Raw genomic sequence first — 11,909 nt, 5'->3', positions numbered from 1 at the left:
AATGATCCCTTCCCTGTGCCTCAGTTTCCACACAAGCAGATTGAGGAGCTTGGCTAGCAGAGTCCTCCAGGTTTCTAGGGTAGGTCTTATGGGAGTGAGTCTTCCCGAAGTTTCTTTTCTGAGGAAAATTTTGGAGATCCTGGATGTACAGAGTCCAGCCAACTGGGCTTTAGTTCATTCAGGTGCCAACAGAGCGTTTGTTAGGCGGAGGCACAGGGACCACATCATAGAGCAAGACAGCCACTCGCTTTGGACCTCAGGTATCAGACCCGAGACCCTCCAGCTTCCACCTCCCAGGACTGCCAGATTAATAGGCCCCCAAGAGCTCAGTGGAGAGGATTAAGGGCTTGGAAGAGGGAGAGATTCTGTTCTCCTTCCATCTCTGCCTCCCTGGGGTAGGTGACCTTAACTCTCTGGGTATTCTGTTCCTCCCCTTGGGGAATGTTCTGAATGTCTATGTTCTTGCCAAACTCATGTTTTAAATACCAGTCCTTCAGTTAGGTATGGTGTCACACACCTGTAGTCCCACCACCAGGAGGCGGAGGCCGGATTGCTACAACGCAATCCCAGAAGGCCTGCCTGGACTATATAAGACCCTGTCTCAAAAAAAAGAAGAGGGAGGAGGAAGAGGAGGAGAAGGAAGTGGCGGCAGCAGCAGCAGCAGCAGCCACCAGGTATGGGGCACTAGGCAGAGGCAGGAGGTGTGAAGCCAACTTGGTCTACAGCCAGGGCTACCTAGTGAGAACCTGTCCTACCATAAGACTGTCGAACTTGGTACCACACACACATGTAATGCCAGTGTTCTGGAGGCTAAGAAGCTCCTCTGTGAGTTTAAGTTTAGCCTGGGCTACAAAATGAGACCCTGGCAACTCTCTGCAGGAGCTGAATCTGCTGCATCTTTGGGCTTTTCTGCCTCCAAAGCTATGGGAAATAAACGTTTAAGCCACCCAGGCTACAGTATTGTGTTGGTGTGAGGTGATGAGGGCACTTTCCAAGTGAGGGGTCAGAGTGTGTGGCCCCACTGGCCAGGGAGTCCATCCACCTCTCAGGGAAGCCTTGCAGGACCATTTAGGGTTAATTATTACCTTGAACCCCTCCCTCCTGCCACTCCCTCTCCCTTTTCCTGGAGATCAAGCCATAAACACCTCCCTTTCTTTCCTCTTCCTCTGGGAGGCTTTCCTGGGAAGGGGGGCGGGAGGAGGGGACACACACACTCCTGTAGACTGTCCACCCTCTACTGGAAGCCACTGGTCGCCCCTGGTCTAGGCGGTCAAGGGAGTCTAGATCTAGTTAGATCTACAGGCTGAAGTAGGGACACTAGGCCCTAGCCTCCCCCATAGGTGTTTTTTTTTTTTGGAGTGACATCATGCCCAAGCCCTGGCTGTTCCCCAGTGGAGTTCACAGACTGGCTTAATGAGCCCCTCAGGTGCATGCCTCAAGCCAGCTGTCCTAGTCTTCTGATGTCTGGGAAACAAAAATAGTTCCAAGAAATGAGCAGCCTCATTGTATGGGGTTACCCCATTTCAGCCTCTGCCCCCAGGACTCTCAGAAGCAAGGTGACAGGGTCCGACTGTCATATCTAATCTCACCTACCCAGACAGTTTTAATTATGAGCATGCATCAGTGATCCTAGAATCCAGATTCATTACAAGTTTCAGAAGAGGGAATGCACCTAGCCTGGCAGTACTTTATGATAGGGGAAGGGCTTTCTTCTCATCTTGTTCTTCCCCTCAAACAGCTCTGTAAACCAGGACTGATTTTATCATCCCCAGAAAAGGAATGAGCACACTGAAGCTTCCCACTGTAAACTTGGTGGGCAGAGCACCAGGGCTCAGTCAGGATTTCCAACTATAAAGCCCAGGCTGGCTTCGGGACCAGTTCTAGAGATGGCAAAGGATTGTTGTGCTCTGGTCATTACAGACATCACTAATCAATCATGGCATGGCAGACATTGCTAATCAATTGTAGTTCTCTTCTATTTTTATTTATTTACCTATTTATTAAGAGACACCACCACTTATAGTCCAGGCTAGCCTCCAACTCTCTGTGTAGCTATAAATGGACTTGAACTTCTGATCCTCTTGCCTCCATTTCCCAAATGCTAGGATTGTTTAGTACTGGCTGCCCTGTAACTTGATAGCCTCTAACTCATAGACACCCTCCTGGCTCTGGAATCTAAAGGTGTGCACACCATGCCAGCCCTGACTGTTTATTTTTGCAGTCATGCCTGCCACATTGGTCTCAGAGATTTCAGAGTGGTTGCATTGTCTCAGTTCCTTTGTCAAGCCTGGGAACTTTTACTATGTAGCCCAGGTTGGCCTCAAACTCATGGGTGATCCTCCTGCCTCTGCTTCTGTAGTGCAAGCAGGGCACTGACCACACCCAGCCCCAAGTCTGGGAATTTGTTCCATCCTACCACATCCTTTACAGATGAAGAAACTAAAGTTCAGAGAAGATGAGTCACCTTCTCAAAGCTGCACAGCTCCAGTGTGGACTGTGAACCGAGGGCTCCCCAAGAGATTATGGGGGCTCCTTCATGCACCCCCATGCACCCCACCCGCAACCCCGCTTTTCCTCAGTTCTGCCCCTGGCAGCCTGCCAGCCCTCCCCAGGTACTGCCTTGTTCCTCATGTCTACCGTCCACCATCCTTCTTCCAGAGAAAGGGTCAACCGGAAGGCAGTTCACGTTAGGAAGTTCCAGCCACGTGAGCAAGCAAGAGCCAAGGATTCTGGGCAGCCGGTGGCTTTAGGAGAAACTGAAACTGGGTGTGCTGGGGGCGGAGTGGTCACTGGGAATTTAAAGAGCCACCACTTCCTTGGGCCTCCAGAGGGCACTGGGAGGGCAAGGCTGCTGAGGGACACCCAGGACCGGATTGAACCTCTGCTCCCCTGCCTAAGCCATGCAACTCTGTGGGAGCGGTGCGCTGCTGACTGGGCCAGTGAGTACAGGGGACTAGGAAAGAAACACACGGAGAGAAAGCGGCCACGGGTCCCTGGGCTCAGATGAGGAAGGATGCAGTGAGGAGCTCCGGTCCCAGCTCCACACTTCATCTCTGGCTTCAGTTCCTCCTGGGGATCAGAGTGAAGCCTTCCCAGCTCTCACACTGCAGACCAGCCTCCAGCTTTTAACTTGGACTCTGCAGACCTGATTACTCTTGTTCCATTTGCTCTCACCTTGCTGCTGCGTTTTCCAGACCCTCCCCTTCTCTCCTCAGTCCCTCAGATCGAAGCTTCCTTCTGTCCTCACCGACTCTCTCCCCGGCCTCTAGTCTTCTGGTCGTCTGGGCTCTGAAGTTTGCCCTGAGGAGAATATAGCCACTGGCAGCCACAAAGCAAGGAATGTCAGAGTCCTCGGCCAGGGTGGCTGGGGTCCTGCCTGGGGTAGAGTGACAGAGGCACAGGTTCCATTTAAGTCCCGTGGTCCCCAGGGTTGGACGGCTCAGAGCTCTCGGCCCCAGTCCCCGCCTCTGTCAGGCAGACTCTCCATTCATTCATTCTCGGCAGCCGCCCCATTTCAGCGTGAGCATGGAGGTTTGCCACCTTTTCTAAGCTAGGCCAATACTCCCCACTAAGCTGTATTCCTACCTTCTTTATTGTTTGTTTGAGAAAAGGTCTCATGTATCTCATCCTAGCCTTGAACTCACTATGTAGCCAAGCCTGGCCTTGACCTAATCCTTCTGTCGGGATTATAAACAGACACCACCACGTCTGGCCATTTTGCCTGTTTTGCTTTGCTTTTTGTTTTGTTATCTTCGAGACAGGGTTTCTGTATAACAGCTTTGTAGCCCAGGCTGGCCTTGAACTCACAGAGCTCTGCCTGCCTCTGCCTCCCAAGTGCTGGGATTAAAGGTGTGTGCCACCACCGCCCAGCTTGGTTTTTTTTTTTTTTTTTTTTTTTTGGTTTTTTTCGAGACAGGGTTTCTCTGTGTAGCTTTGCGCCTTTCCTGGAACTCACTTGGTAGCCCAGGCTGGCCTCGAACTCACAGAGATCCTCCTGGCTCTGCCTCCCGAGTGCTGGGATTAAAGGCGTGCGCCGCCGCCGCCGCCGCCGCCGCCGCCGCCGCCGCGCCGCCGCTGCCGCCGCCGCCACCACCGCCACCAGGCTGGTTTATTTTTTTTCTTCCCATTTCTGTGCCCTCCTAGATTAGTGCCTGGTACACAGTAAGTGCTTAATAAATGTTTGCTGAAAGGGTGGGGGGACAGCTTAGTCGGTGAAGTACTTGCCTTGGGAGTCTGAAGACCTGGGTTTGGTCCCTAGCATCTGTTTAAAAAGTCTGCTGTGGTGTCAGGCACTGGGGAGGAAGGACGAAGGTCTCTGTGGTGACCAGGCAGTGGTGAGACCAGGCCAGTGAGAGACTGCCTCACAAAATAAGACGGGGGCTGGAGAGATGGCTCATTGCTTAGGGAGCACTTACTGCTCTTAGAGAGGACCTGAGTTTGGTTCCCAGAATCTACATGGGGCAGCTCACAACCAAACCACCTGTGACTCCAGCTCCAGGGGATTCAACACTTTCTGGCCTCCAAGGGTACCTACACTCACATACACATACATGTCACCACATACCTATGCACAGACTTTAAAAATGAAAATAAGGTGGAGGGCTTCTGAGCATGAATGATACCTAAAGTTGACTTTCTGGCTTCTATACACTTGTGTGTCTACACACACACACACACACACACACATTAAAAAATTAATGTTCTTTTTTTGTGGTACATAAATGTTCTTTGAGTAAGTGAATACCAGTACTTTGGGACTGAGGTGGGCACAAGCACATGGAACCATATCAGGCCCTGACGCTGTCTTTGTGGAGCTCTTGGCCAGGAAGATCGATCCTTGGATTATAGAAATGGCAGCTCACTGGTGTGTCCACTCCCAACTTCTCTCTTCCACTCTCTGTGGACATTTGGGGCACCACCATGTGCCTCTGTTGTACTCAGAAGAGTCAGTGCTGGCTTTTGAGAATGTGTGTTTGAGGTTGCTATGTTCTGGGTTTGAATCCCAGCCTTCTAACTTCTGTAAGCTGTGAGCTGGACACTGGATAAGGTTGGGTTTACAGTAAGGACTGAAGTGTCTTGAGGGGAGGGGGGCTGTAGGCACTATGGGAGGAAATATTTTGGGAGAACAGGGGTTCTCAAGGACTAGACTTGAGAAAGACAGCTGATCAGGGTAGAGGGGCCAAGCCACTGCCAGGACCCCAGAACTCTCTGCCTCATGCCTCATAGGACCCTGAGGAGTGTCAGAAGCAGCTGAAGAAGAAGCAGAAGAACCGGCTGGCTGCGCAGCGCAGCCGGCAGAAGCACACCGACAAGGCAGATGCCCTGCACCAGGTAGGGATGCCCTCTGTTGGTTCCTGTAGAGAAAAGAGCTCTCTTCTTTTTAAAAGTTCACCTTATTTGTTGTTATTGTTTCTGTTTTGTTTTGGTTTGTTTTTTTGAGACAGGGCATCTCTGTGTAGCCCTGGCTGTCCTAGAACTCACTCTGTAGACCAGGCTGGCCTCAAACTCAGAAATCCACCTCCTCTCCCTCCTGAGTGTTGGGATTAAAGGGGTGTGCCACCACTACCCCGCTAAAAGTTTGTTTCATTTTGTATGTATGGGTATGAATATTTTGCCTGCGTATATGTCTGTGCACAACATGTGTGTCATGTTCTGGAGGACAGAAGAGGACAGCAGATCCCCTGGGACTAGAGTTACAGATGGTTGTGAGCCCCCATGTGGGTGCTGAGAATGGAGCCTGTCCCTCTGCAAGAGCAGCCAGTACTCTTAACCAGTGAGCCGTATCTCTAGACCCAGAAGAGTTTCTTCTGCAAAGTCCAGAGCATGAGCCAGCATCTGCCCAGCATCTAGTGAGAACCTCTTGGGGAGTCACGGGAAAGTGAAGACATGACATGGTGAGGAAGGAGTATGCCAGAAACATAACCCATTAACCCATGAGTGGATCAGTCCATCCCTCACCATGGCCGTCATTCCATGCTTTATCCACACCGTTGCCTTGAATCCAATAACATGTGAATAGTTTATTAAATCTACTTTTAGATAAAAAACTACTAATCTTAAATATTTTTCACTGCTATGGATTTTTGTATATTGATACAAATATGAAGTTATTTTTGTTATACTGAATATATATTTCTACTCTTTTTTTAATTATTTATTTTTGTTTTATGTGCATTCTTGTTTTGCCTGCATGTATGTCTGTGTGAGGGAGATGGATCCCCTGGAACTGGAGTTACAGACAGTTGTGAGCTGCCACGTGGGTGCTGGGAATTGAACCCAAGTCCTCTGGAAGACCAGCCAGTGCTCCTAACTGCTGAGCTATCTCTCCAGCCCTGTTTCTACTCTTGTTTAAGATATTTTTATATATTGCCGGGCGGTGGTGGCGCACGCCTTTAATCCCAGCACTCGGGGCAGGCCAGGCGATCTCTGTGAGTCGAGGCGCTGGTCTCCAAGCGAGTTCAAAACGCAAAGCTAAACAGAGAAACCCTGTCTCGAAAAACCAAAAAAAAAAAAAAAGATATTTTTATATATTGATACAAATTTAAGGTTATTTTTGTTAGAACCTACTGTACCTACGTTTCTACTCTTGTTTAAGGTATTGCACCTATACAGCTTATTTAACAATGTAATATAAATTTATAGTCCTTGAAAGTTACTATTACAAACTATTGAGGATAATAAGGAAATGCAGGTTAGTAGTTAGTCACCTATTACAATCAAACTGGTAGTCATGTTAGATATGTTTTCAAGGTCAAACAGAGATATCTTTTAGATAGACAGGTGGTCTTCAAACACTTCAGAGAGCTATGGAATATGGCATTTAAAATGTTTTATTTATTTTTTTTTATTTATTTATTTATTTTTTTAATTCTTGTTATTTGTTTTCTCACTTTACAGGTGTCGAATCACAAGATCCTGCTTTATGCTGTTAAAGGTGACAGGTTTATTTATTTTTTTGTATTATTTATTCTGTATGTATGTCTGCACACCAAAAGAGGGCACCAGATCTCATTACGGATGGTTGTGAGCCACCATGTGGTTGCTGGAATTGAACTCGGGACCTCTGGAAGAGCAGTCAGTGTTCTTAATCTCTGAGCCATCTCTCCAGCCCCATAAGTTTTTTTTTTTTTTTTTTTTTTTTTTTTTGACAATGAGACATATCTGGCAGCACCAATCTACTTCAGAGAAGATGATGGGCATCAAAGAAACTCCATATGGAGTTTACTTTCTTTTTTTCCTTTTTTAAAAAGATTTATTTATTTATTATGTATACAGTATGTATGACTGCAGGCCAGAAGAGGGCACCAGATCTCATTACGGATGGTTGTGAGCCACCATGTGGTTGCTGGGAACTCAACTCAGGACCTCTGGAAGAGCAGTCAGTGCTCTTAACCTCTGAGCCATCTCTCCAGCTCCGGAGTTTACTTTCTTTGTGGCAGAAATTAGCCACTGGGCAGGAAACTGTCCTTGCCTTGAGTGCTGACAGTATGCTGTCCAAATGGACAAGCAGGACACAAAAGAAAGTGACTGCCAAACTTTGCCAAGATAAGGAGGACAGTCCTTCAAAATTCCTGCTCCCCAGAAAATTCTGTCAGATATTCAACGCCTGCAGGCTAAAGATGAATGTCCCAATGTTATAGAGGAACCTTGGGCGACTGTCCAAGCAGTTATGCTAGGTCTGGGCACCGCTTGCACAACGGTTTCTGCAGATGGAAAGGACATTGCTTTTTCCTTTACAGAAATTTGAAGTGCATTTTATTTATGTGTGTATTTAGTGTGCAGGGGGCACATCCACACCATGGTGCAAGTGTGGGGATCAAAGACAACTTCCGGGGTCAGTTCTCTTCTTCCACTCTGTGGGTCTTAGAGATTGAACTCAGGTCGTCGGACCTGGCAGCATCTGCTCTTACCTGCGGAGCCCTCTCTACGGCCCCAGAATGGATATTTCTACTGGGAGATGCCGTAGTAGGTAAGCGCATTTGCTGTGCGAGCATGAGGGTTTGAGTTCAAACCTAACCATCTTAGATGCTGGCCAGCATGGCCACCTGTGCCTGAACTGCAGCATTAGAGGCACGAACAGGCACATCCCAGGAGCCTGCTGACCAAAATGTCCCGCTCCAGGTTTAGCGGGAGATCCAGACTTAAGGAAATAGAAGGCAGAGAACAATAGAAGATCCCCAATGTCTTCCTGGCACCTCATTTGCTTACAGTGCCCCCTCCCCAACCAATCAGAGATACAGCTCAAATCCATCAAACAAGACCCAGTCACTGAATGGGCCAATGAAGTGAGGGAGGTGGGGGACAGATCCTGGGTAAGAAGTGGTGCTCCTCAGAGGACCCGTAGTGGGCAGAGAGCAAGACCCCAGCTCAGGGTCCCGGTCCTGACATTTCTCCCTGCCACTTGCTTCTCTCCCAGCAGCACGAGTCCTTGGAGAAACACAACCACGCCCTTCGGAAGGAGATCCAGGTCTTGCAGGCTGAGCTGGCACGGTGGGGCCGGACACTGCATCTGCATGAACGCCTGTGCCGAGTGGACGGTGGCTCCTGCCCCGCTCCGCTGCCCTCTGGATGCCCAGCCCAGGCCGAGCAACTCCCGGACAACCTGCCTCCCATGGATACCGTGGCTGCCAGGAAGAGCCGGGCCTGTTCCAGACTCCTGGCTCCTCTCCCCCAGCCCAGCAACTCTCTCCAAGTCCGTGTTTCCACGAGTCCCCTGGCCTCCGCCCTTCCCCACTGCCCTTGCTGTCCTTTGACCCTCTCATGATGAGGGCCCCTCTAGCCCAGCTGTGCCCCAGCCCTGTACTGTCCGCATCACCCCCTGGCTCCAGCCTGCTGGGGTCTTTCTCTAAGTCTGATGCCCTCATGCCCAGCCCCCCAGGCCAGCTGGGCTCTCCTCAGCCCCTCAGGCTGGAGCATCCCACCAGCAGGAAGCTGGCATCCTCCTCCAGCGCTCCAGCTGCTCTGGGACCAGAGTGTCCGCAGAACACAGAGCGCTTGCCTGCACTGTCTGGCTCCTCGGCAGACTGGCAGAAGCCGTCTGTGGACCCTAGCCCACACCCCCGCGGGGCCTTCCCGCTGCTCTCTTCTGCAAAAGTCCTCTTCTAGCCTGTACCTAGAGCTAGGCTGCCTTCCCTGAGTTCCTGAAGCAGCCTCAGCACGCAGGCAGCGCCTCCATTTCTGCTTGAGTCACCGAGTGCCTACTGCTGTGGACCAAGCAAAGCCATCCTCTCCCTCAGCAGAGGCTACAGGAAAAGATGATGGGGCAGGGCAGACGCAAGAACCTTGAACCTGGCTGCAGTACTGCCTGTGTTTTTCTTGGTGGCTCTTCCAGCCCTGGACAGTACCAGGTCCTGTTACCCTCCAGCTCCCCTAAAGAGGCTCCTTCATGACTCTTGGGACTGGGGCCATGACAGCTCAGAGAGTCGGTGGAGCTCTGCAGGGTTATCAGCTCCGAAAGGGCGGTCATTCCCACCCAGCACCCCAAAGTGCCTCGAGCTCTTCACTAGGGTTTCACACATGGAACTGAGTGAGATGGTGTGTCAGAAGTGGACTCACTCTAGGATCAGAACACACATCTCAGCACTTGTGATGCTAAAAAAAAAGTATTTCCCAGGCCCCTTTGTTTTTCTGGGTTGTTGAAAATTGGTTACACTCTGTTGATTATATATATTATATAAACATATGCGGTGGAATAATCTTTCTGTACATATGTCACTATGATTGGTTTAATAAACAAGACTGACTGGCCAATAGCTGAACGCGATAAATTTTGGTGGGAAAGCCAAACTGAGAATGATGGGATGAGGAAGGGTAGAGTCAGAGGGGCACCAGCCAGTCAGAGAATGAATGAGTCAGACACACAAAATGGGATAGAGGTAAAAGCCATGAGCCTCAGGGCACCACATAGATTAATAGAAATAGGTTAAGTTGTAAGAGCTAGTTAGTAACAAACCTGAGCTATTGGCCAAGTGTTTATAATTTATATTAAGCCTCCCAGTCAATTATTTGGGAAGCAGCTACCGGATATTTGGGAACAGGCATGTGGGACAGAAAAACCACCTACACACACACACACACACACACACACACACACACACGTTGGAAGCAAAAACAAGACAGCAAAGTAGAGATGAGATGGATTTTCTCAGGCATATCAGTCATCAGAGTTCTCACTGGGTGGTGCAGACTTGCCCAGGAACTCACTATGTAGTCCAGGTTAGCCTTGAACTTGCATCAGTCTGTGAGCTTCAGCATCCCGAGTGCTAAGATGACAGACGTGGACCACCACGGCTGTTTCTTCCCTGCACTCTGAGTGCAGACCTTGAGCAGAAGGGCTGGCACATGCTTCTAGTCAAGGGCTCGGAAGGCTACCCTCCCTCTTCTGCTCAAATGTGAAAAGGGTGCGCTTAGATCGCTGCTCATTTGACGACTACTGAAGAGCTTCGAAGAATGAAGAATATTTTGGAGGGACCAGCTAGATGGCAAAGGCACTGACTTGCCATTTAATGCTGGTGAGCTGAGTTCCACATAAAAGTAGGAGAGAACTGACTCCACAAAGTTGTCCTCAGCTCTCTACAGGTGTGCTGGGGTGCACCCTCCTCCCCACACACCATCCCTGCACACAGCAAGAAACTAGAGTGCTTTGTAGATTGAGAGGAGATGCTGTTTGCAACATCCTAAGCAGAAAAACTAGAGTCTAGCACTAGAACTGTCACTGTAGTTTGATCCTCTGTTTGTTTAAAAACATAAACAGAATCAGGCGGTGGGAGGACTCGGCTTCTGAGAGCAGCAGGCACTCTGTCTGTGCGACTCCAGATATGTAAACACAGCTAGACAAGCTTTCCAGGAGGCTCGGCACATCCTCACGTCTGCACTGCCGTGCTGGTGATCTGTTGCTTTGTGACAAACGGCTCCAAAACTTAGTAGCTTAAGCACCAAACAGTTTTCTTTCTTCCTCCCTTCCTTCCTTCCTTCCTTCCTTCCTTCCTTCCTTCCTTCCTTCCTTCCTTCCTTCCTTCCTTCCTTCCTTTCTTTCTTTCTTTCTTTCTTTCTTTCTTTCTTTCTTTCTTTTTTTTTTTTTTTTTTTTTTTTTTTTTTTTTTTTTTTTTTTTTTTTTTTTTTTTTTTTTTTTTTTTCTTTCTCTTTTTTTTTTCTTTCTTTCTTTCTGACACAGTCTCATACTGTAGCTCACACAGGCCTTGAATTCAAGGTAATCTTTCTGTTTCTGCCTCCCAAGTGCTGGTTGATTTTTTTTTTTCTGGTTTTGGTTTTTGGTTTTTCTTTCTTTTTTTTTTTTTTTTTTTTTTTTTTTCTTTCTTTCTTTTTTTTTTTTTTTTTTTTTTTTTTTTTCTTTCTTTTTTTTTTCTTTTTCTTTTTCTTTTTGGTTTTTCAAGAAGGTTTCTCTGTGTAGCTTTGTGCCTGTTCCTGGAACTCACTCTGTAGACCAGGCTGGCCTCAAACTTACAGAGATCTGCCTGCCTTTGCCTCCCAAGTGCTGGGATTAAAGTTGTGCACCACCACCGCCCAGCGGTTTTTGGTTTTTCAAGGCAGGGTTTCTCTGTGTAGCCCTGGCTGTTCTGGAGCTCACTCTGTACACTAGGCTGGCCTGGAACTCACAGAGGTCCACCTGCCTCTGTGTCCTGAGTGCTGGATCAAAGGTGTGTGCCACCACTGCCCATGCTCCCATGATTGACTTTTTGAAAGAAAAAAACATTTATAGGGCTGGGAATGCTGCCACATGCCTTTAATCCCAACATTTGCAGGAGTCAGTTAGGTGGATCTCTGAATTTGAAGCCAGACTGGTCTACATGGAGAACTCCAGGCCAGCCAGGGATATATAGTAAGATTTTTTTGTCTCAAAAATACAAGGGGCTGGAGGTGTTGTGTGATATTTTGGTTGTGTTCTGACA

The 11,909-nt window shown here is 48.7% G+C and overlaps 1 protein-coding gene across 1 annotated transcript; it reads left to right on the top strand.

The window, feature by feature from the left end:
* Nucleotides 1-1,218: 1,218 nt before the first annotated feature.
* On the top strand, nucleotides 1,219-9,731 carry Batf2 (basic leucine zipper ATF-like transcription factor 2). Its single transcript, XM_028855949.2, is given in 4 exon segments — nucleotides 1,219-2,939; nucleotides 5,227-5,331; nucleotides 8,417-8,599; nucleotides 8,602-9,731. Coding segments are annotated over 4 exon segments (831 nt in total). The 5' UTR covers nucleotides 1,219-2,900; the 3' UTR covers nucleotides 9,106-9,731.
* Nucleotides 9,732-11,909: the final 2,178 nt, after the last annotated feature.

This window comes from Peromyscus leucopus, chromosome 1 (assembly GCF_004664715.2).
Source record: "Peromyscus leucopus breed LL Stock chromosome 1, UCI_PerLeu_2.1, whole genome shotgun sequence".
NCBI classification, from domain to species: Eukaryota; Metazoa; Chordata; class Mammalia; order Rodentia; family Cricetidae; genus Peromyscus; species Peromyscus leucopus.
The sequence above is the reverse complement of the archived record's forward strand: the minus strand, read 5'-3'. Positions and strand labels throughout refer to the sequence as shown.